This window comes from Panthera uncia, chromosome D4 (assembly GCF_023721935.1).
Source record: "Panthera uncia isolate 11264 chromosome D4, Puncia_PCG_1.0, whole genome shotgun sequence".
In the NCBI taxonomy this organism is placed as follows: domain Eukaryota; kingdom Metazoa; phylum Chordata; class Mammalia; order Carnivora; family Felidae; genus Panthera; species Panthera uncia.
The window spans coordinates 67,930,410-67,956,134 of NC_064807.1; the positions used below are offsets into that span (position 1 = coordinate 67,930,410).

Genomic DNA, 25,725 nt, shown 5'->3' on the forward strand with positions numbered 1-25,725 from the left:
GGGGGGGGGAGGGAGAACTGAAAACAATCCAGCATCAGTGTATTTTACAAGAAAAATCTCAAAGGGCCTGAGGAATCACGTCAATTTTCAGTCTCCAGACATACTTAAAACCACATTAGCATAGCCTCTACTTTGTGACAAGGAACTTCTACTCAAGTCGTTTGTTAAGTATAAAAACAAAGAAGTCCAACTTGAAACCAAATACCTGAATAGGGACTCTAAATACAAATCAGGTACAGGCTGTATCAACATGCCATTTACTCCGTTAACGTTAGCTTTGGTTTCTTAACTAAACATATAGAAAAGTCAAACTCAACAATGATACGTTATATATTTTTAACAATTCATAGAATGTTGAGTGGCGGAGGCAAGGCTTAAAAAAAGGAATTCTTTCTACAAACTAAATTCCTATAAACTAAAGGGTAGTTTTGCCTGCAATCTGCACAATGTTTTTTATCTCTTGGGTTTTACAGTGTTCAAGAGATCAGAAACAGGAACAATCCTGACAAAGACCTTCACACGGGTATGGCATGTAAATATAGAGATTTATGTATATCTTATCATGTATGTACAAATATATATACAAACACACTGAGATTAATCCAACTGTTCACTAAACATAACCAATTCTGCTTAGAGAACAAGGATATACACTTATATACAATTATATACAACAAAGTATACACATCTCAGCATCTGGCCTAGTACAGGGGCTCCCGAACATTTTTCCATTAGGATACACAAAGGAGAGGCTATAGTCATGTGTGTAAAACTCTCCCCTGGGTGTAACAGATTTAGATAACCCTTGAAAAGAAATCTACAGGGAAATAAATTATTCTTAAACACTGTAATCCCCACCATGAAGAGCAATGCAACAGTAAAAGTCATTCATGATTTCCACAGCTCAGAGTATTTAAAACTGCTGCTCACTCAGTTCTGAATTTACTGCAACAGAGCTGAGGAGTGGAAACGGAGACTGCAAAGCCTAAAATCTTTACCATCTGGCCCTTTACAGAAAAAGTGTGCAGACCCCAGGCTAGAGCCAAGAAGGACACACAACCTCAGGGGTAACATCTTGGAAACACAAAATCCAGAATATAGGTGGTAAACTTAATTACAGAAGTTGTAGGAAAAACTATCTGGGATGAAAAACCTATCCTGAGTGGTCCCGACTTTCCGATTTCCTTAACAACAAAAGCCAGCTTAAGATCATTAAATATGGCTCCTGCATTTCGTTTTTGAAATCATGGTTATAAATTCAGCTTTGAGACTACAGTGGCACAATAAAAGGGCACTGGGTTCCAAACAAGAAGACCTGAGGTTTTAGGTAAGTCACTTCTAAAAATTAACTAAGACAAATACATTCTTCCAGTATTGTCCAATCTGTACATTAAAAAAAAAAAAAAAAAAAAAAAAACTATTAAAAGCGCTAAAATGACTGATAAAACAAAGACTAAATGTTTTTAAGAAGGAAGTTGAAATAAACCGTACCCCTTTCCCCAAATAGAACTATAAAAGTCCTTTATTGTGAATCAGTAAAGAGAGGAAAAAGCACCTACCTAATTTGAGTGTGGAGAGTGGGTTCCATTTAACAAATGTGTAGGATAATGTGGGTTAATCCACATTAAGTGCTTAGAACAGCACTAAATACATTTAGCTGTTATTATTCTCTTCAGGAATTTTATAAAAAAAACTGGTTAGGCATCTCCCCTGTGACAAGTAGTATGCTGGAAAATGGGAATATAGAGATAAAATAGAAATTTATTTTTTGTAATAGGTAAGAATAAATGAAATTGAAGTCTACAGAATTTTAATTTCAGTGTGCCTATAATGATTCTGTGAAATGACAGTGCAATGCCGTTCCGCATCCCTGGTCTGTGAATTCTTATTTGTGAACAACCATTATTGTTAAAAATATCCACTAAGTTTCGCTGTAGGATAAAATAGCATGGCTAGTAACCATCTTCCTATTTGTGTTTCAGAAGTTCAGTGTTCACTAAAGAAATGGTTTATGGTTTGATCACAAGTGGGAGCATACAAAAATGTTGGCTGGCCAGTTTGGCACCGTATACGAAATATAAGCCTCTGAACCAACCAAACTTGGCACAGAAGTACAGTCATTTACTTATTTTGTTGAACAATGTTTGCTGAGCGCCTACTGTGTAGCAGTGCCTGTTACAATGATGAGGAACAAGAAATGGTCCCTGCACCAGGGAGCTAGCAAGGGTGAGCAAGAGTTTGAAGTGCAATGAGTAATACGATGGGGAAGCCCAGTGTGCTGTGGGAGCACACAGCGGGGACCAAAACCTATCTAGTCCAGGGGAGTGGAGGAAGAACAATTGAAGCCATGACGTGAAACATAAGTAGGAGTTCAGCAAGCACAGAAGTGTAAGATGTCTGGGCACAGGCAACACCATGAGAGGTGAGTGAGAGCAAAAGATGATTTTGGAGGTAATCAAAATGGTTTGCAAAAAAAAAAAAAAAAAATTAAAAAAATATGGTTTGCATTGTACCCTCATGGCAGTAAGAAGTCAGAGAACGTTCTAAGCACAAATATGCAAAACTGGTCATCAAAGTAAAATAATTTGTGGAAAAATTAGCTTGACTTGAAATTAAGCAGAAGGAAAATCCATTAATTTATTCATTCCCTGCCTGCTACAGAGGCTAGCCTGTCTCTCTTTAGTCTCAATCTATTTATAGCCGAAATACTATATACATGAGCATGAAGTATAAAAATATTTGCCTTCTTATATACAAGGTCGGTGCCTGTCTACTCCGTATCCTTACTACTAAACAACAGCTACAACTTAAAAGGTGTGCACAGGCCATCCTCAGCTGGAAGCAAGCAGAGGGCTTAGTTCTGTCCGAGGCAATCACAGTGAGGTGGAGCCACAGACTTGAACGAGATGACCTGAGTTTGAAGCCTACACCCAACTCTTTCGCTCACTAAATATCATTTAATCTCTCTACATCTGCAAGAGGATTATTTCTCTTACATTCCTCGGATGCACCTGGTAAACCATGTCACAGAATCTCGATGTTTTCCTTATTTTTTGTACAGTTCCAGAATTCAAAAGCTCTCTCCCCAGGTGGACTTTCACCTTGATGTGAATTCCAAGGATGGCATTAGAAATCACAGTCTCCAGTCTTGTTTAATCACAAAATCCACAAAGTTGGAGCCAGCTCTAAAGCAACAAGGGGCGGGGACGCAAACCAGAGGACTCCAAAATTCTACAATGCAAATCCATCAGCAATTAACTATATCCATAGACTCTTTTCCTCTGAATGGGCTGTTAGCAGAGACATTTGGAACAAAGGAACATATGGGTTCCTTTGAAAAAACAGAATGCATTAAGTCTAGGAATTATAAATTATGCTGACTGCTGGTCCAATTTACAAGTCTGAATACTTTGAATGGATAACTCCAGATGAATTCACTTTAGGGGTCATTTCCCATTTTCTAATTAAAGAAAAATGTCATCTTAAAAAGTTTCTACTCCAAATCTCCACAATCTTCAAAAATGTTGATTTATTTTCAAAATGCCTTTCATTTTTATTAAGATGCTTTGCCTATTATAATACATATTTAATCATACAACCAGTGGATGTCAACTCTTGACAATACAATTAGCTGTAACCACGGATGAATACCTTAATTTATAAAATACAGTGATAGAAGAGTCCAAATTCTAATCACTAAGAATGCCCATATTTTTTTTTATCATTAATATAGTTGTACATCTTCAGGTACACTCACAGTTCCTTTTCTAACCTTTCCAAACAGCAATAAAAATATTTTCTTGTAACTATTCACTGATTGAGAAGAAATTGCAAGTAAATACGAACCATTTTCTTATCATGGTAACCTTTCCCTTTCTCCCCATCAGCTGTATAAATATCCAAACACATTTATGGAAATTTGAAACTTCTTCTGCCCAAAAGGCTGGTCGTGAACCAGGACCATCCAGTGAAGTTCTCTTTAGTAATGCTTCAGGTAACTCTATTGAGCTGTAGTCGGAAGAGTAAAGGTTGTTTAGAGACCCTGTGCCTAGCTCTTTCTCTACCTTGTTATGTGTTATCTGACCAAGTAGCCACATGGCATGGGTGTCACCAAAAAGGCAGCTTTCTTCAACTTCAAATCTCATTCAATACGCTGGCACTAATAAGTTTCATCAAGCCAACTCAGAGATGGTATGAAAGCTGAAAGAAGAAAACACATTTGAAAGTGCTTAGAAAAATTTTAAGTAACTACTTTCCAAAAGTATGGGATCAATATTAAACAATCTTCTTTGATTAGAAAAGAAGCTTGCTCTTTCCTCCAAAAAGCTGAAATCATAGAAGTCTTTTTTTAAATAATAAAAACTAAAATTATACTGCATACTCTTTAGAAATATATTATACTAAAGACTTAATAATCCATTTAATATGTTGGCTTTGCAGCTGTGGTTAAGGAGTTCCCATCAACAGGTAGAAGGTCAGGGCAACAATGAGAAGCAAACAAAATGGAGAAGAGAAGGTTTGATAGGCAGCCGATGGCATAAAAATGTCTTCATACTTGTAAATACTGACAACACGCTCTGAAGTCGGTGGTGAGTCTATATCATGTCGGGTGATAGAGCCTTTAGGAAAGAAAGCAAAAGGAAGGGGGTAGTCAAAAAAAGCACACAGATTTAAAATGATGTATGCAAACAACAGAAAAACTAGACAAGTCTTTCACATTGAATACATAAGCGGGGATTATAAAGATCTGGAATCACGTATTAGAATCATCAGAATTCTCCATAATGTTTGTACATACACAGAAATAGAAAGAACATAAAAAGTAGCTAAATTTACCCCAAAAGGCTGGCTTTCATGAATCCACACCCCCCTACCAGAACAATACTATTGATCTATTGCACCCCACTTTGTTGCTTCTTAGCACTGTATGAATGCCTACTTACAAGGTGTCTGATGAGTTTTATCTTACTAATACCAAATGAAAAACCGTATTTTGATTTTAAGCAGCAAGAGCTACTATTTTTTCCCTCAAACAGATCTTTTATATAATGGATCATCAACAACTCCTGATCATGTCATACTTGCTTACAGATGGAAGTCTCTTTCATTGTCTGTGGTACAGGAAGTGGTGGCCTGCCCGGGCCAGACCAGAGAGTGTGCGGTGTGCTATGTGTGCATCTGTATGTCTGACAGGCAGAGTGAGGTGGAATAGTAGAGAAAGTAGGAGGATTCAGATACCAAACAAGTGTTTGGACTGGAGACTTTTTTTTTTTTTTAATCTGGTGAGACGTGTAAAGAGAGGAAGGCTGTGTGTATGGGATGCTTAATAAGCTGAAATTGATTCAAAGTGCCTGACCTCCTGAATAAGTCACATGGACCTCGGGTTAAGGAGACTACAGGCATGTGAGTTCAATACAAAGGCCTCCTTAGAAATAGGGCTCAGAGGGGTGCCTGGGTGGCTCAGTCGGTTAAGCAGCCGACTTTAGTCAGGTCACGATCTCATGGTCCGTGAGTTCGAGCCCCGCGTCAGGCTGTGGGCTGATGGCTCAGATCCTGGAGCCTGCTTCCGATTCTGTGCCTCCCTCTCTCTCTGCCCCTCCCCCATTCATGCTCTGTCTCTCTCTCTGTCTCAAAAATAAATAAAAAAATTAAAAAAAAAATAGGGCTCAGAGTGTTTTTAATTTTTTTTAACGTTTATTTATTTTTGAGACAGAGAGAGACAGAGCATGAATGGGGGAGGGTCAGACAGAGAGGGAGACACAGAATCCAAAACAGGCTCCAGGCTCTGAGCGGTCAGCACAGAGCCCGACACGGGGCTCAAACTCACAGACCGCGAGATCGTGACCTGAGCTGAAGTCGGAGGCTTAACCGACTGAGCCACCCAGGCGCCCCAGAGTGAGTGTTTTTTAAAGTCCCATCTGGCAGGGAAGCCCAACAAATTTGACACATTAATTGCCTGCTCCAGGGTCCGTGCTGGCTCCTGTCAACACAAATTCAAACTCCTCAGATTGGCATGGAGATTTTTCATTTTTTCTTAATAAAAAAAATTTTTTAATGTTTATTTTTGAGAGAGTGTGGGTGGGGGAGGGGACAGGGAGAGAGGTAGACAGAGAGCCCAAAGTTGGCTCCTTGCTGTCAGCACAAAGCCCGATGTGGGGCTCGAACCCACTCACCATAAGATCACGACCTGAGCTGGAATTGGACACTTAACTGACAGAGCCACCCAGGCGCCCTGGGAAATTTTTCTTTCAGCAGATCCCATCACCTCTCCCACCTAACCTACCTCCCTCATTGGTCACATATGATGGGCTCCAAGGTTTAACCATGCACCTCCACATCAGGCTTCCCTTGAGGGAAACCTAATCCTATATCCCCTTCAAGCCTTAGCTTAAAGTGTATCCCCTCTGAGAGACTTTAAGAGTGTATAAGATATGATCAATAGAGAGTAATTTAATCCACAGAAGGTGCTCCAGAAACAGGAAAAGCACAAGCCCATATATGGGGTAGGAATATGTCTGTTCTGTTTGAGGACAGAGACAAGAACAATTGTCCTGAGAGGGCTAATCAGGCAACGTGGGATCAGACTTGAGGAGGGCTTAGAATGTTAGGCTATTATTCCATTTACGCTAGATGATGACTTTCCAAAGTACAGCACTTTCCAACTTGTAAAGGAGTTTCAAATACTTGTTTTCTCTTAATGCTTACAATGATCCTAGGAGGTTGGTATTATCATCATCCCCATTTTAGATACAAAGAAATTGGAGTTCAGAATTTAGATAAAGGCTGGGCACAGCTACCAAGAGGGAGAACCCACACTCAAATCTAAAGTTTTAGTTTTCAAATGCTATCATTTTAAATGAGTTCATTTCTCCAGGCTAAGATATAATTTATTTCCATGAGTACTGAAAGTTCTCAAAGATATAACTGCAGACCCATTGTTGGTATCATGGGAAATAAGCAAACGGGGAAGGTATCACAAATCTGCAGGCATCCAAATGATTTCCCAATTAGAAACAGGCAAAAAAAAAGGTATAAACTCTCCAGACTAATCAATGGAAACAACTCGAAGAAGAAGATTAGGCAACAGAGAGTTGACAAGCACACAGTACAGAAAGATGCAATTAATTGCTAGGAGCCAGAATGAGTTCTCCTACAAGCACCATGAACAACTAACTCACTTTCGTTTTTAGGCCGTTAGGCTTGATCAGCCAGGAGGAAGGCTGAAGACACCATGCAACGTGATTTTGGCAGCCTCCAAAAGGTCTCATGATATCCTTGGGTCTTTGTGGGGGATCTGTTGAAGAGCCTTGCCACCCAGAGTGAGGTCATCAATGGACCAGCATCCACTGAGAAGTTTGTAAGAAACACAGAATCTTGGGTCCCACTCTAGACCTACTGAAACTGCATTTTAATGACAGAGCCAGGCAATTCCTGTACATATTAAAATCTGAGGAGCAATGGGCTAAATTATAGGATAATCTGGTGGGTTTGTGACCACCAGAACAGTCATAAAGTGAACACTAATGAGACGCTTGGTGTCAATCTCTAGAGAAGTCTCAAGATGTCCTTTCCTGTTCAGTATTTTTTACATTTAGAACATAGGAGCTAAGAGTACTCACTGACTTTGGAGTCAGACAGACCTAGGACGGAATTTTAGTTCCTCCATTAATTGTTGTATAGCCTTGAGCAAGTTCCTTAATCTCTCCAAAATGAGGATGATAATATCTATACCTTTCAAGGATGTGGTGAGGAGTAAATGAGAATGTTGTGAGAATTTAATACAGCACATACCCCCACATATAGCAGATATATGATCTGTTCCATTAAGCACACAGCTCATCATAAATTACCTTGTACTGTGCTAGCTACGTATGTGTATTAGTTGTCCATTTGTATGTCTGTGTATTTAAGTCCATTACAACTTCCTGAAGGCAGGATCATATCTCCTTTTTCTGTTGTATCATCCAAAGGGCTTATCACTCTCTTGCCCAAAAAATAATGAACACAAGCAAAGCAGTGTCTGGTGTTTAAACGGGATGCCGAAGTGTGAGCTTACCCTGAATGGCTGGACCCCAAGCAAACAGATAATACCAACTCAAATGCAGATCGACAATTGTTTCATCTCTGGGAACGTTCACAGGGCGTTTAAATCTGCAGGTGACCCGATTGTTTTCAAAGACTCCTTCTTCATCTCTGGCAGGGTTTCTCTGAATCTCTTTTGCCCACTGGCCTACATTATAGAAGTGCTGTATGCGGACCCTGCCATTGTCATCATGGACACAGGCCATGACGTCATCACCACCCTAACATGAAAAACAATGGGGGAAGAAGTCAAAGGTGTGTCTTTCACAAACTTTTCTGCTAGAAGGAAATTTCACTCAGATATATCCATTTCATTACCTCTGTAATTTGAAATCCCGCCCAGAGAAACCTATTTTTTTATTAAAAAAGCTTTAACCAAGTGAGTGAAGTTAGCATTACAATAACTGACATCAAATGCCTCCTTATGTGATGTTCAAAGAATACATCTCCAGCTATTTAGTATTCCTGCTGACAACACAAAAGTAACCTAATCATGAGGAAACAATCAAACAAACCCAAACTGAGACTTCTACAAAAAATGATTACAAAAACTATTACAAAAATACTTATAATCTTCACAAGGACTGATGTCATGAAAGACCAAAAAAAGAAAAAAAAGGCTACGAATTGATTTCAAAATAAAGAAGTGCATGACAACTAATAGTGTTCGTAGACAGAATCCTAAGTCATAAAATAAAACTTTCTATAAAGGATAGTATTGCGACAATGGACAACACTGGAAAATGGGCTGTATATTTGATAATACTATCTTATTAGTGTTTAACTTCCTGAATTTAATAAATAGATTTAATCTCCAAAGTTTCCAGAAAATAATAAAAATAATATAGCAAGTACCAGCAGCAACAGCAGGGTAGTGAGATAAAGCACGTGTGGAAAAGTGACATCATTTGTTAAAAAAAAAAAAAAAGAAAAAAGTTTGGAAGTAGACAGTGGTGATGGTTGTATACTGTGAATATAATTGATGCCACTGAAATGTACATTTTACAATGGCTAAAAATGGCAGACTTTATGTTATGTACATTTCACCACAATAAACAAGTTATTTGGTGAATCTGGGTGAAGCAAATGTGTTGCACTATCCTTACAGATTGTCTGTACCTTTAAAGTTTTAAAAAACAGGTCCAAAAAATGGGTGGCTCAGTCAGTAGAGCATGAGACTATTGATCTCAGTGTTGTGAGTTTGAGCCCCATACAGGATGTAGAAATTACTTAAAAATAAAATCTTTAGCGGCACCTGGGTGGCTCAGTTGGTTGAGCGTCCGACTCTTAATTTTGGCTCAGGTCGTGATCCCAGGGTTGTGGGACTGAGCCCCATGTTGGGCTCTGCATTGACCATGCAGCCTGCTTAGGATTCTCTCTTTCTCTCGTTCTGTCCCTCCCCCGTTCTCTCCCTCTCTCCCTCTCTTAAATAAACATTAAAACATACACACATACACACACACACACACACACACACACACCCCAAATCTGAGCACTTCTCACCACTCCCACTGTTCTAACCCTGTCTGAGCTGGCCTTCTCTCATTGTAGAAGCCTCACAACAGGTCAGCTGAAGAGAATAAGGTGGCTCCTATTGACAGAACAGCAGCATGTGCAGAGGTACAGAGGCCCAAGAAAGTCTGGCTGTTGGAAAGCACCCTGGCATAGTGAAATGGCAAATGATAGTGTTACAGAGGAAGGAGGGGAAGAACACAGCAGAGGCACAGAGAGAAGCACAGGTAAGAGACAGACAGCTGCCTGGGATCCTGATGCCCTGCCTGTTCCTGGTCCTGGCTTCTGGTCTTTCTCAGGTCCAGATGTGTTCTTGCCCATGTGTACTATGGAGGAATGAATTGTTGGACTCAATTATTCAATCCCCAGTACTAGTATTACAAACCCACACTTTCAAGGGGCCTCTTGGTAAGAGAAGTGAACTTCCCTGTCCCTTCATTCTGGGCTTCACAGTGTGACTTACTCTGGGCATTGAAATGTTAGCAGATGTGATGTAAGCAGAGGTTGGAAATAAGTTTGGATGGATCATGCCTTTCTGCCTCTGCCAAGAAAACAACATGCCTTGGTAGCTGCTGGTTCCAGAATGATTAGAGAAAACCTGAATCCAACCCACGGACAGGAGCCAAGCCCAGCTGAGCCCTAGCCAAATCACACACATGTGAACGAGAAATAATGCTTATAAACGGTGTAGTTTTGGAGACGCTTCTTGCAATATTATTGCCGTAACAACTAATAAATGCGGGTACCACAAGATACCCTGTATTCTCATAACCAACCCTTTCTTTTGTTTGAGCCAGCTTGAAATTTTTTTTTAACTTTCAATCAGAGAGCCATAACTAATATAGTCATTATTATGCTTTGATCAATTTATTTGCTTTGCTTTGAAAAAGGAAATCAAATGCTAGAAATTCACTTCTCACATTTAACAGTGGCATGGGAACCTAGAGAAACAAAACCATGCCCATTCTCTAAAATCTAAAGTAGCACAGCAAACTGAAGGGAAAAAAAATCACCTTTTATCATGATTCGCGTCTTACCATTTTCTTGTCTGAAGAGAATCCAACTGCTACCCAACCATCTGTGTCGGCGCTCAGTTCAAATTCCACATCAGCCCCTATCATCCGGTAGCTAAGGAAGTAGTCACAAGTCTCTGCATTACAGCCCGGTTTGCCATATCTATAGGACATATCAAAACATATCACTACTTCTTCAGCTACTTATTCATAAATACATTAAGAAGTCATCAATGTATCAGGCACACCTCAGCAAGATTATCAGATAAATTAGATCTTTGCTACCAGGGATCTCAAAACCAGTTTCACTCAGGAGAGAACACAGAGAGGATCTAACTGCTCCTTTTTATCCACATACATCCTGAGGGACCAGAGATGGGAAGGGGCTTCCACAGTGAGTCAGTAGGGCCTCCACTCCCAGCCAGTATTCTCGACATTATATTAGAGCTTCTCAGAGACTAGTTATTACTGAATTATTTCTGAATCCCTTCCAGAGGAAAAAAAAAATCTGAGTTAATAAACTGTCTTTGTTAATTAAATGTATACCAGTTCTTCTTTACTTACAAATTCCCATACAACTAAACTAACAAAAATTTACAAATGAAATATAAGTTAAGCTACAGAACCAGGAACATTCAAATTCCCAGCATTCATGCAATACATAATGCAGTGTTACTGAAGGTGGATTTTGCTTACCTGCATAGGGGTATATTTGACTATACTGTGCAGGGTCTCTTGGTTGAACATGCTCTTACCACCACCACTAAACACAATTCCACTAAACACAATTCCACATTCCTCCACTTTTATCTATTTGAACCGCTGCAAAACCCTTATACGTACAATACACCAAATGGATACCTCATCTGGTATTCACTGAGCACGAATGCATCAATATTTATAAAATCTGCGCTCTGTCAGGCTACCTGATGCTAACACAATTACAAATTTAGACACCAGAGTATAGGGCAGTATAAACTGGTTATCCAGATAGTCAGATTATGCAGACATTAATCTTTTTAAGGAGCACTATTGAAATGGAAATGCAAATTTAAACTTTCTTACAGAAGACGTGTGGACCCTTTAAGAATCTGAAAGCCCTAGTTGAGGAACATCATTTTTACACCATTTTCACAATAGCAGAAAACTAGCAACGGGTGAGACCACAGAAGCTCAGGTGGGAGGCATGTGAAGAAACAGGGCACAAGGCTGTCAAGTGCTGACTGAGGAGGCAGGGAACACGCCACAAGGCTGGCAGGTACCCTGAGTAGGTGGGAAGAGATGTAAATTTCAAGACAACATGGAATGGGCTGAAAATGCTGAACGGGGGTAAGGAAAGCTAAAGGAGAAATGAATGTGCCAGAAAACAAGTCACCCTGAAGCCAGCAGGTACTGAAATTCCTTCCCTCCTCAAAAATGTCACCCATTGGGGCGCCTGGTGGCTCAGTCGGTTAAGCGGCCGACTTCGGCTCAGGTCATGATCTCGCAGTCCGTGAGTTCGAGCCCCGCGTCGGGCTCTGTGCTGACAGCTCAGAGCCTGGAGCCTGTTTCAGATTCTGTGTCTCCCTCTCTCTCTGACCCTCCCCCATTCATGCTCTGTCTCCCTCTGTATCAAAAATAAATAAACATTAAAAAAAAAAATGTCACCCATCACTAGGCTTAATATTGCTGGCCATGTTCCTCAATAATAGTATTATTTGGATTCTTAAAAATTCCTTAGAAATACCTTTGTAATCCAAAGAAAACTCAAAACCCCTTTATTCAATTTTTTCTCCTTGAGCACTGAAGAAAAGAAAAGAAAAAAAAAATCCAGAACTTCCAGTGCAGTGGCCATCACAACCTTTACTCAAGGACAATTTATCCTAGGAAATAACAAATTCAAAGAGGAGGAGGCTTTTCCAACAATGTGGAGCTGTCTGGATGGGAGGTTCACTGTCTGTATTGGTGTTTGCTAGCTCCCATCATGTCTTGATAGAACACTACTAATAATCACAGAGGAACTCACTAAACCTAAGATAACCAGCTATAATAATCAGTGTTTAATGACTATTTAGTATCACCCAGATATTCCTAAGTCATGAGTCTTTACTTGAAAAGGAACTGGAGGTCTTAGATGTCTATCATTGTCTGTCCCGCTCACAGCCTAATAAGACATAGCCTGTGCCACGATTCTTTTTCATATAGCCAACTGGTTAGGAGTCGATACCTGGGCCAATGGCAGTATGGTCATAAGTGAAAAGCCAGGTCAGAGCATTCCAGTGCCAAGTAGCATTCTAGAGTTTACGGCGTCTAAGACCGAAAACTGGGGTGCCCACCAGAAACAGGCCACATCCCTGCTGAAGCTGTGAGGGGGTGCAGGCCCTGATTAGAATAACCTGTATGCAATTTAAATACTACCTTGAGAAGTAAATCAGTGTCTTAGCCTTAAAGATATCCAACTCGCAGATCTACCAACCTAAAGCATCCCTTAGTCTTTCCACAGTCATCCACTTTGATTTTGGCAAATGGATCCACGGGAGGAGCAGTAGGGAAAGGGTAACCTAGACGGTGAGAATAAACAATGGTTAGAAAATCCAGTGACAGCTTTTCCAAGGAGACGTTTTTCTTTTTAATATATTGACTATTTTCTATCACACGTGTCTAGAAAGGCTTCAGGTCTCAGAAAAGGGCTTTGTTTAAGCCTAATCACCCTCTTCATGATGGTAGGGTGCACAGTACACATCTTTGAGACAGTCTTGCATGTTAACTGAGAATATGTGGCCTTTCCCTCATTTTACAGGCAAGGAACCTGAGTCAGGGGGTGGCATAATTCCATATAACCACTGGCTCACCACAGTCTCTGGGAGTGTGAAAAATCAGTTTTCACGCAGCACATGTGCTCGAAGAGAAAAAAAAAAATCAACAATGAAATATATATTTGATGGTACAGGTTTTCCTTTCCATTTATATCTATACACAATAGTAGGATTTTCCCCTTTCTCTGAACTTCCATTTCTCATTAAGCTGTATAGGACATTTTCATATCTCACTAAATTCTTCGAACAACACCATTTCTAATAGCTGAGTATCTTTCTTGCAAGATGACTTAACATCATAATGCATTCAACCACACACTGAAGGGCAGCCCTACATTACGCTTCCAGTCTGTGACAGCAAGATTGTTTTCCTCGGCTGTTAACTCCAGGCACACAGGAACCATGTGTGATTCATCTTGTGTTCTCTGTCCAGCATAGTGCTTGGCATTGGATGGTGACCACATGATTGTCAAATAAATAAATAAAATCACCCACAGACATTAAGAAATGTAAATAAATATAAACTTGAGGCTTTGTTTACTTTGTTCCATCAGGTTATGCCTTATTAAAAAAGCCACCAGGGCGCCTGGGTGGCTCAGTCGGTTAAGCATCCGACTTTGGCACAGGTCATGATCTCATGGTTTGCGAGTTCAAGCCCCCTGTCGGGCTCTGTGCTGACAGCTCAGAGCCCGGATCCTGCTTCAGATTCTGTGTCTCCCTCTCTCTCTGCCCCTTGCCTGCTCACACTGTCTCTCTCTCTCTCTCTCTCTCTCTCAAAAATAAACATTAAAAAATAAATAAAAATAAAATTAAAAAGCCACCAGGCCACACTTTCTTGGCACACATCTGTACACCATGGACAGTTCATTTCTACTACCCTAGATCTTGACCACATGCTAAAATACAGCCCTAGCTTTTTGCCATCTTTAAGCAATTGAGCCAAATGCATCAGTTTTTCCACTTTTATGCTTATTTTATGCTCAGTCCTAAATCTATTTTGGTACTATAGACTGAGACCTGCCTTAGATGAGGTGGTTTTTTTTTTCTCTTAACATTTTATTGAGCAACCGCTTAATGCTACAAACTATGTTAAGCATCTGCATATATGTTCTTATTTCTCACTACAATGCTGAGGTTATTTTTTTTCTCAGAATACAATACAATGACTACTTAAATTTTAAAAATTCTATAGGTAACCAGGACGCCTGGGTGCTCAGTCAGTTAAGCAACTGATTCTTGATTTTGGTTCAGGTCACGATCTCACGTTTGTGAGACAGAACTCTGTGCTGGGCATGGAAGCTGCTTAGGATTCTCTTTCTCCCTCTCTGTCTGCCCCTTCCCTGCTTGCACACACGCTCTCCTTCTCTCTCAAAAAAAGTTACTAATAAAAAATAAAAATTCTATAAGTAACTGAAAAAGACAATCTCTTATAATGGTGCTTCTCAGTTTCTCCATATTTTTTTCCTACTTCCTAGCATCTAGAATAATACACTGGCATTACTTCCAGCTCAATAAATGCCAATTATTATTACTATTGGATTATTATTAAGTTTTGTAAAATACACAGAACCAATACTATTGGGTAAGATCATCTCTAGAAGAATGGGTTTCTTAGTTCTAAATAAGAGCAAGTTTTGAAACAAAACTCACTTATAAATGTACCAAACTACTTTATTACTGTTGGCAAAATGGCTTCTCAGGGCTTTTCTAGCACTAATTTCCTATTATCTTATATGCTTCTAAAACTTGAAATGAGAACTTCTTTTGTCAAATGCATTTGGGCACATTTTTCTCTTGTTTTGTAAGATGTTGTATAATAATTTGGTTTTTGTCCCTGGTCCCTGGGAAGAGAGGGCTCTAAATCTTTGGGATTCCCTAGCAGGACTGTCTTTGCTATTCATGAGCCCCTTGGGATCACGTGATTGGGGTTGGTTACCAGAGGGACCAATCAGGTGATTCGAGGTTTGGGGCTGTAAGACAGCCCCATCCCCAGAGGGGTAGGAGGTTGGAGACTGTGTTCAATTATGTAGCCAGTGACTAAATAAATCATGCCTATGTAATAAGACCCCAGTAGAAACCCTGGACACTGAAACTCAGTGCCACTTCCTGGTGGGTGAACAAACTAATATTCAGGAGAGTGACAAGGCCTGATTTCGAAAGAGGGCACAGAAACTGCATTTGGGAGACTCCCAGACTTCACCCTGTGTGTCTTCACCAGCTGTTCCTGAACTGTACCCTTCAGTGTAAGTATAGCACTTTCCTGAACTCTGTGAAACATTCCAGTGAGTTACAGAACCTGAGGGGGTTTGTGTGTAGCCAGCTGGTCTAACGTGAGAGCAGTCTTGTTATGGAGCACCCCATTTAAACTGTGTACTCACGCTGGGTTATCTGCACCAGAAATTAATTTCACTAGATTAGTTGGGGTTGGCAGAGCAATATTAAGCACAGCAATATTACAATTTTTTCCTTGAATTTAAATTATCTATTTGGCATAAAATAAGTTTGGACTGTGTGCCAGTATTTAAGCTTTGGTCTCTGAGCTACAACCCAGCCTTCTATAGCCAACTCTATGATGGGCTGAGTACTCTGCAAACCACATTTCTCCTTTGCCAGCTGGCTAGACTGTCAAAAGGAAACACTGGAGGGAGGCTGGGAGGTAGGAGGAAGGAAAGAAGACCACTCCTTCCAGTTGACTTGTTGTCCACTAGACAAGTCCTCAGTGATTCTACTTCGTCATTGTGGTGACACATAGTTTCACCTTTTCCAGCTTCTTTCTAGACTCCCATAACCAGCCTCATCATGCCTTCAAAGGAACCATCAGCAGCTGTGCAGAAAGCCCCGTTCTCAGAGGCTGGGCTGCATTTCTGGGGATGGTCTCTTGTCTGAGCTTCTAGGTTCTTACAGTCTCAAGCCTTTCTCTTTGCCCCCACCCCTCCCACCACCCCAGGCCCAGGGCTGGTGGCTGCTTCCTGCAGTTACTGTCTCTGTGCTCCTTTTTGCTTCTCCAGTCCCCCAATACCTACTTAGATAATTCCCAGGCTGGGCATCCTGTTAAAAAAAAAAAAGGCTTAAATATGGTTTCTGTCTTTCTTTCTGATTGGATCCTGATAGAGACTAAATGGATTAATCCTTGAATACCAACGCAATGTATCTGTAAAGACTGTACCTTATTAGCTGTTATCATCTTGATAACTAGCTAGATAATAGTGTTGTTCAATAGGACATTTTACATGCACTGTACAATTTTACTGGAAAATCATTTTGATTGTAGAATTTTAAGCACATAGGTACACCAAATTAAACTGATGGTATTTCTTTGTTTATGGAACATTCTTATCAGTCTATGCGAAGCCCATCTTAATATTTTCCCTAATCCATTCCTAACACCATTTTCCTCCCCACCTTAGACACTTGGTGTAGTGTATTTCATGTATACCCTTCAGCAAAGGCTGGAGGTTTTCACAAAATGAGAACTCTGACATACATATCTTAAAAAAGCAATATTTTACTTGATAAATTGAAAGCACACATTAGTAATAATGGGTACCCGCCAACATAGAGTTGGGGGGTAAGCTTCTCATCTCTTCATAGGGGATGGGCATGCCTGCCCAGGGTAAGGTCCTGCCTTGTTGCAAAAATTCTTTCATATTCCCAACAACACCATCCTGAAAGTCTTGCATGATTACATTATAAATTAATCTCTAAAGTGCCTTCAGCTGAACCTGGATCTAAAGTTGAGGTTCCAGGGCCAATTTTTCACTATGCCAACAGCGCTGTCCTGCCATGCTATCCACAGCTGCATGGCCATGCACAAGGTCTGGAAGCTCCCAAGCAGAGCAGACTGTCAAGGGCCCACCCAACCTACCAACCACTGTCCACATGTTTATTTTTACATATGTGTGCTCTGGAAAAATAGATAGCTTGTGTATGCTTTTAACCCGCATAAATGACACTGTGTGTTAAATCTCATTCTGTTTATTATTTCCCTTTGGAAGCCCATCCCTATATGTCAATGTGAGACCTGTTATCACTCCTGACTGAGTAGCATTCCATGATGTACATAAAATGGCATTTTCTGAAATAACCTCCGAAGCTTAGACACTGAAATTGCCTTCAGTGTTTGCTTTGTCAAATAATGAAGGAGACGAACTTTCTTACGTGTGTTTCTTGTAGACATACGCAAGAGGTTTTTGTTTTGTTTTAATAAACCATGGAGAGCAATGATTGGGTCCCACCTGTAATTCCACAAAGTTCAATGAGATGAGTATTCGGACTGGGAGCACCAGTTTACAATCTCATCCATAATGCACAAGGTTCCTGTTTCCTCACACCTTTGCCTGTACCTGATGCCATCCAACATTCTCAGGATTTTAATCTGTATTTTCCTAAGTACTAATGGGGTTAAATGTTTCCTCATATCTGTATCAGCTACTTGGGTTTCCTCCTCTATGATGTGTATATGTGCAAATATCTTTGCCTTTTTTTTTTAACCTTGGTTTTCAGTCTTTCTTGTGGACTTTGTGTGTATTCCAGATTATCAGTTTGCTGTTTTCACACGCATTTCTTTCCTTCTCGTCTGTCACCAATCTTACTTTTTTTCTCTGACAGTCTTCCTTGGGCCAAAATCTTTAAATTTGATGTAGTTGAGGAAATATTTTTTCTTCTTTTGATTTGTGCTTTTAGAGTCTTGTCTAAGACATTAGCTTCCATTCTAAGGATAGGAAGAGATTTATTTCCCCACACGATTATTTATTGACTTTGTGGTACTGCCTTTCACATTTAGACCTGACCCATTTGGAATTTATTTTTTTATACGATGTGAGGTAAGAAAACAGTTTTATTTTTCTCCCTACATTGAATCAATTTTTCTCAACACCATTTATTAAATAATTCATCTTTCCCCTAGCAACTTATGATGACACCTTTAATAATTTACTGGTTCTCATACGAACATAGGTCTATTTCTGGACTTTCTGCTTTGTTTTTAGATTATCTGACTGTTCCTGAGCCAGGACCACACTATATGAATTACTAGGCTTTGTAACGTATCTCAGCAATTCACAGAACTTGATTCTTCCATGTAAAGGATATATCCTAATTTGTCAATTTCTCTCCCCAAATACTGCTGGGCTCTTGTCTGGAATTGCATTAAATGGATAGGTGAATAGGGGGAGAACTGACATTTTTATAATACCAAGTTACTCCTTACAAGATCATGGTATATTTCCCATTTATTCCTATCCTTTATAGATCTTAATAGGTCAAAAGTTTTGTCTACACAGGACCAGGGCATTCTGTGTTAGGCAAAATTTAACATTATACAGATTTTTGTTGCTATTTTAAATAATATCTTGTTTTCTTTGACATTTTCTAGCTTATTGTTGCTAAAGAAGAGAGCCTTTGGTTTACATAGGCTGATCTTGTTTATGGTGACCTCATTGCATTCTCTTGATTTATAGATGTTTGTTCTTTCTGATTTTCTATGTAAATACTCATATCAAGAGAGAGAAAACATATATTCACACAAAAACCTGTACACAGATGTTTACGGCAGCATGATTCATAATAGCCAAAAATGGGAAATAACCCAGATATGTATCAATTGATGAATATTTGTGGTTTCCATTCTTGTCTAATTCACAGACACTGTCTGTTTCTTTTCTGCAATCCCTTGAGCCTGTTTTGCCATACTCCACTGGGTGGTTAATGGCTTCTGGTTTGCTATTTATTGCTTCTAATTGACTGCTTGGCTCACAGCCTCAGGTATTAATTTAGTACTTGATTCCTTGAAGTTTTAACCAGAAGCTGTCTGTTCAAGTCTGAGAACTACTGCACCAGCCTCTTTCTCTTTCTGAACTGCCTGAATCATCATTTCTGCTTATCAGAGTCATAATGAAGTAAAAATGTCAAGGGACTTTCTATAACGTAAAATATGTAAAGCTCCACACACATGAGAACACCCATTTAGCAAAGCCTTCATCGTGGCACTCCACCATGCAGGAACCTTCAGTTGCCAACTATTCCATCGATCCCGAGCCCCTTTCCTCAGGTTTGCCCACAAAAATACCTCATTCAGCCTGTCCCACTCTATTTCCTAGTGCAGGTCAACAGGGACCCTCTGCTTCACCAACAGGCTGTGGACACCCTGCACCACCTTATCCATAAAGTCAATCAAGAAACCTACATAGTTCTCTGCTACTTTCTAGCTGTGAGTTAAATTTTCTGTGGGTCACTTTCCTTAACTCTGAAGTGGGGCTAAGAGTAGCGTCTCAGTCAGAGGGTTGCTGTAAGATTTAAAGTTAACATGGAGGGGCACCTGGGTGGCTCAGTCGGTTCAGCGTCCGACTTCAGCTCAGGTCATGATCTCACGGTTCATGAGTTCAAGCCCTGCATCGGGCTCTGTGCTGACAGCTCAGAGCCTGGAGCCTGTTTCCGATTCTGTGTCTCCCTCTCTCTGTCCCTCTCTCTGTCCCTCTCCCCCCCACGCTCTGTCTCTTTCTCTCAAAAATAAATAAACGTTAAAAAAATTTTTTTAAGTTAATATGGATAAGGGACTTAAGGCAATACCTGGCACACAGTAAGCACTTATTAAAAGTTAGCTCCAATTAGTGTTATTACCAGACTACATTAATGGAGGATATGTAGTTAGATCAGATGTAGATTATTTACCTTTAAAGAACTTCCAGATTGGTAGGGTGATGAGCAAAGGATCCACATACAATACATGGTACAGGTAGGAAGAATATAGGCAGATGAAGGAATTTGTGCCCTTTTCCCTGAGCTCTGTCCTCTCTACTGTCTTACTAGTTCTTACCAAGTAGGAAAAACTGTGGTCAGAATTCAATGGTCAGAAACTCATTGATTGGGCCACATTTTACAAGTGGTCACATCACCATGCCTTAAAGATAAGCAACCATGCATATGTTTCCTCTTTTCCTTCCAAGGCAGGGCAAGCCAGCTACCACTATTCATATGGCTGGCAGTAAGACTTTAGGACCTGCAGATCTTTCTGGCAATGAGACGAGAACAGGAGGCTTTACTTGGGACTTAACGCTAAGCTAACAACACCCAACTAAGTTTTTTCAGAGAACCCTCAGAATAGGATTTTTGTCCATAATCATGAGGTGATCTGTTTTACATTCTGTTGTTCTGCACATATAGATTCTACCTTAAGAACCTCAAGAGGAAAGGGTATGAGTGGTAGAATTCAAGCACCAAGGCCCTATCGAAACTCCTGATCACAGAGAATATAAAGGGTCAATGGTAGGGTTAGATTGTATGATACGAAAGACTATCCTCACTCGGTGGCAGAGGGTGGGAGAAGGAGAAAATCATGGAAGGCTCCCTGAAAGAGGTGGCAGTGGAGGAGTTAGGAATGTAAGGATTAGTTGTATAGGCTAAGGCCATGGGAATCCCTACGAATTCTGAGAACTAGCATAATAAAACCAAAACAAATTAAATTTAAAAAATGAACAGTTAGGCAATTAAAGATCCCAAATCAGCCAGTTTTCAGCCTCTGGCTTTGGGGGTCTTGGACTATCTGGACACTGGAGAAATGGTTTCTAGACAAGGTTTCAGTGACTCCTCCATCCCCATTATTCTCATTGCCTTTTTCTGATTTCACACTACCAGGTCATGTTTTCATTGAAAACTCAGTTAGTTGGCTACTTTGAACCAGAGAAGAGAGTACCCTGCAGAGAGGAAACAGGAAGCCCTATCACTAGATTTGTACTGATAGGAAGAGTAGTTTACAGGCACTATTTCTAGCTCTTCACTTGTCACTTCCTTCAAAATCAATCAGCAACCCCCCCCCCCCCCCCCCCCCTCTCCACTGAATTCATCCCAGGAAAATTCACCTCTCATTTCCTGAATGCATCAACTATCTTGCACCTTCATGCTATGGGGCCCCACGACAGCATGGGACACTGCTTCCTGACATCTTCTTTCCCTTCGCTTTCGGGCTTAGGACATCCACCTGGGACATTTCCTGCTTCTGCTTCTCCCTCTCAGGCAGTCCCCAAAGGCAAGGTCACTGGTTATTTCGAGGGATCTTGCGAAAGCCTGTATTCAGGACCCATAGGGCTAAAACCGAGGCCCAGAGATTTCCGGTGGAGGTGCTGCCCCTGAGAGGCTCAGCCCACAAATGTCCCCACTAGCACCCGCCAGATGGCTGTAGGACTGCATCTGAAGATGCGCGAGACTACTGGAGAGAAAAGAAGACAGTGAAAGCCCAGGGTGAGCAAAGGGGAGGAGTAAGAGATGGCTGTAAAATGAAACTGGGCCAAACAGAAAACTCCACATAAAGGAGTTGAAGCTTCATCTAATGAGCAGGTTGGAACCATCACGGATTTCTGGGGGTTAGAGCCAAGCTTCAGGCTGTATGTGCAGAATGGGTGACAAAGGGAAGCAGACAAAGTAGGGATGTCTACACACATCGCATGCCCTGCTGCCCCTGTGGGGTCACCTCACCTAAAAGCCCTTCCTTTTCTGTCTCACCAAAGTCTTTCGTGCTTCCTAGCTCAACTCTAGAAAATCTTCCTTGTGGCCTTAGCTGCCTGATTGATGTCCATGTTCATAAACCGTCTGGACTCTACAATTTCATTCCCTCTGTGTATACAAACTGACACACAGCATCTGCCCCTGCTCTCCTCCATTTGTGCCCAGTGAGAATATGAGCTCTCGTGTGCCATGTGTGAGTCACCTGGCAGTGTGCTGGGCTGACTACCAACAGAATAAATATGTATTAGATGCTTTCAGAAACAGATGGGCTTTGAAATGTTTATTCTTTTCCAGAGTGATAGATGCTGCTTCCGCTTGCCATCCTCCCACTGCCCCTCTCTCTCCTTCCCCGCCCCCCCCCCGCCCCGGCCATATGGCTGCCCAGGTAGAAGACTACATTTCCCAGCCTCTCTTGCAGCTAGGTCATGCAATTACGTTCTTGCCAAAGGAACGTGAGCAGCAGTCATCTGTGCAAGCAGCCTGAAAGGTAACTGCTTGTCCCGAACCTCCTCTCTTTCGCCTTTCCTCAAGCTTGAACGAGCACATGCAAGAAACCCAACTTCTACCACACTGATGAGGACAAAGCTTTGCTGGAAGGTGGAACAAGATGGAAGGGGCGTAGGTTGCTGAATGTCCTTATGGAACAGAGCTGTCCCACCTGCCCAGACCAGTCAGACTCATGTGAGGAAAAAAACAAAGTATCTTACTTAAGCCACTATATGTAGGTGTCTCTGTTTTAGCACCTGAACCTCTACCCAACTATTTCCCCAAATCCATTCTTTCCATTTTGATACAATAATTCCATTTTTTTAACTGGGCATCTTACTTCTCAGCTAAAAGGCCACCTTTCCCAGCCTCCTTTGAATTTGCATGTGACCACATGACTACACCGTGGCCAATGAAGGTAATCAGTGACCTTCTGCCCACTTCTTCCTTCCCACTGCCTAGAAAGTGAATGTAATGGCTGGAGATCAAGCAGCCATTTGGGACCATGAAGTTACATGCTAAGAATCGTGAAGAAACAGAAGACCAGGATCCAGTGTCTCTGATGAGCACAGAGCTTCCGATACCAGCCCAGACTGCCTACTTCTAGATTTCTTCACATGACAGAGAAACTTCTATCTTATTGAAGCTATTAGTGAGTGCTTGTTGTGTGCAGCTGAATCGAATCCTACATAGCAAACATACCCAGCATCATATCAGTTGCAGGGACATTTCAACCCCAATTTTATTCTTGCATATCCCTCTTAGCAGAAGGAAAGGAAAATCACTACTTTCTAAATTGCAGCAGTTAAGAGGCCAGTTTCTATTTCTTCTGCACAGAATCAGCTTGGCTTTTGTGTTCACTGAAGCAACACCACAGGGAGGTCTCTGGCTGACAAACCCCCTAGTCTCTGGGCCCAGCAGCCCCCAACAATGGTGGCTCACACTAGGGGACCCTAACGTGTGTGGTAACAGAAAAGAACTGGGACGAAAGTGGGGAAGGAGCTATGCCCCAGCTCTGATGGCAGGGCAGTGAGCAGGAACAGAACGCCGGTAGGTTGGGGCCCTAGTCACCGCAAATTTAGGTCAATACAAATAGGGAGAAAATAAGGCATCACTTTAAACTGTGATTTCTGCTCCCCACCAGCTTCCCTGCTCTCACACACCCCAGGCCAGATGGCGGCCTCCTCCCCTACCACCCGTTACCCCAACCTCGGACAGAGAAAGTGGAGGCCACCCGCTGAGAACTGGGGAGCCTAGGCTCAGCCCCACCGGTCCGCAGCCTCGCCTCGCAGACCTCTGCTGACCACCTCCCTCTCCTGGCCTGTAAAGCAGGAGGCGGGTGAAAGGGGCTGACGGCTCTTCGTGTGCCTCCTGCAGGCCGGCGGGGGTCTGAGTAGTGCACTCCCCACCCCGGTCCCCGCGGTCCCAGAGCTGCCTCCATTCGCATCCTTACCAAATTGCCCCTCCGGTCCCGCTCCCGCCGCCCCCTCGGTCCCCCACCCCCACCCCGCGTCTCCCAGCCGCAGCCCCTCACCCTCCTCGGACAGGTAGCGCAGGTCGTAGAACTCCCCGGCGAAGGTGCCGTAGGAGGAGTCGTGGCGCGGCACCGCCTCGTCTGCACCGGCGTCCCCCCGCGCTCGGCCCCGGGGTCCCCGGCCCCCAGGGCCCGCGCCGTCGTCCGCGGGGCTGGCGGCGCAGGTGGCGGGCCCGGCCAGCAGCAGCAAGACCAGCGGCACCCAGGCCCCCGGGCGCTGCCGGGGCGGCTGTGCCATCGCTGCGCACGGATCCCGAAGCCAGGCCGCTCCGGCCGCAGCGGGGGCGCCGCGGGCGCCGGACCGGGACTGCGCAGCCGCTGCCGCCGCCAGCACGCGCCCGCCCCCGCCCGCATCCCGCGCAGCAGCGCGGCCGCGCTCCCCGCCAGCCTCCTCGCGCCCCGCTCCTCGCTCTGCGCATCCTCCAGCGGGCGCGAAGCCTTGGTCCTGCCTCCTAGCATCTCCTCCCGGCTCGGACCCTCTCCTCGCAGCTTGTCTTCCTCCGCCCTTTATTCCAGTCTCCCCATCTCCCCTTCCTCCCTCCACGAATCCCCAACCCCCACCACACACACAGATTTGGCCCTTCTAGACCCTTGCTCCTGTGCGGTCCGCGGGTGTGCAGCATGGGCATCCCAGAAAGCTCGCTAGCATCACCAATCCCAAGCCTCACCGCAGAATCATGAGTCAGGATGTGCGTTTTACCAAGATCCCCAGAGAGCTCAGTGCACATCCAAATTTTAGAAGTGCTCCCCGGAGAGTGTACCTTGGACACACCTTGCCAGAATTCCTGCCTTCCCCCATCATCTTGTTCCAGACTTTTTGTTTTACATGAAGCACTTACTATGCCCATTATTTCTTGGGGTCATATCAGAAGGAAGTTAAAATAGCAGGATCCCCACTATCTAGATAGGTAAACTAAGATACTTAGAGCCAGAGCTGAAACTGGAACCCAGCTTTCGGGCCGAATTCAGGGCTTATTTTCCAGAATTTTGAAATGTGTCAACAGTGGAGACGACTGGTGCCCTTGCATAACCTAACCCCTTCAAAAGGAGGCAACTGTCAGAGTGGCTAAAATTAACAACTCAGGTAACAACAGATGTTGGTGAGGATGTGGAGAAATGGGAACCCTCTTGCACTGTTGGTGGGAATGCAAGCTGGTGCAGCTGCTCAGGAAAACAGTGTGGAGGTCTTTCAGAAAATTAAAAATAGAATTACCCTATGACCCAGGAATAGCACAACTAGGAATTTATCCAAAGGATATAGGAGTGCTGATACATAGGGGCGCATGTACCCCAATTTTATAGCAGTGCTATTAGCAATAGCCACATTATGGGAAAAGCCCAAATGTCCATCAACTGACGAATAGATAAAGAAGATGTGGTTTATATACACAATGGAATACTATTCGGCAATGAAAAAGAGCGAAATCTTGCCATTTGCAACAACATGGATGGAACTGGAGGGTATTATGCTAAGTGAAATAAGTCAGTCAGAGAAAGACAGATATCATATGTTTTCACTCATATGTGGAATTTGAGAAGCTTAACAGAAGACCATGGAGGAAGGGAAGGAAAATAAAATAGTTACAAACTGAGAGGGAGTTAAACCATTAGAGACTCTTAAATACAGAGAACAAACTGAGAGTTGATGGGCGGGGGAAGTGAGTGACGGGCATTGAGGAGGGCACTTGTTGGGATGAGCAATGGGTGTTGTATGCGAGTGATGAATCATGGGAATCTACTCCCAAAGCCAAGAGCACACTGTAACTCTGTATGTTAGCTAACTTGACAATAAATTATATTTCAA

The 25,725-nt window shown here is 42.3% G+C and overlaps 1 protein-coding gene across 1 annotated transcript; it reads right to left on the minus strand.

Moving 5' to 3' along the window:
• Positions 1-24,174, minus strand: FRRS1L (ferric chelate reductase 1 like). Its single transcript, XM_049627641.1, has 5 exons — positions 23,922-24,174; positions 13,063-13,147; positions 10,632-10,770; positions 8,057-8,303; positions 1-4,619 (listed from the first exon to the last, which is right to left on the minus strand). Exons 1-5 carry the CDS (start codon positions 24,157-24,159, stop codon positions 4,447-4,449), a joined length of 882 nt encoding a protein of 293 aa, XP_049483598.1. The 5' UTR covers positions 24,160-24,174; the 3' UTR covers positions 1-4,446.
• Positions 24,175-25,725: the final 1,551 nt, after the last annotated feature.

Excerpts from the sequence above, each read along its gene's own strand:
- FRRS1L (XM_049627641.1), bottom strand. The coding sequence starts at position 24,159 with ATGGCACAGCCGCCCCGGCAGCGCCCGGGGGCCTGGGTGCCGCTGGTC. Across the intron at positions 8,304-10,631 it reads TCTCTTCAGACAAGAAAATG|GGTGGTGATGACGTCATGGC; the intron begins GTAAGACGCGAA and ends TTTTCATGTTAG. Across the intron at positions 4,620-8,056 it reads TTGGGGTCCAGCCATTCAGG|GCTCTATCACCCGACATGAT; the intron begins GTAAGCTCACAC and ends TCTTTCCTAAAG.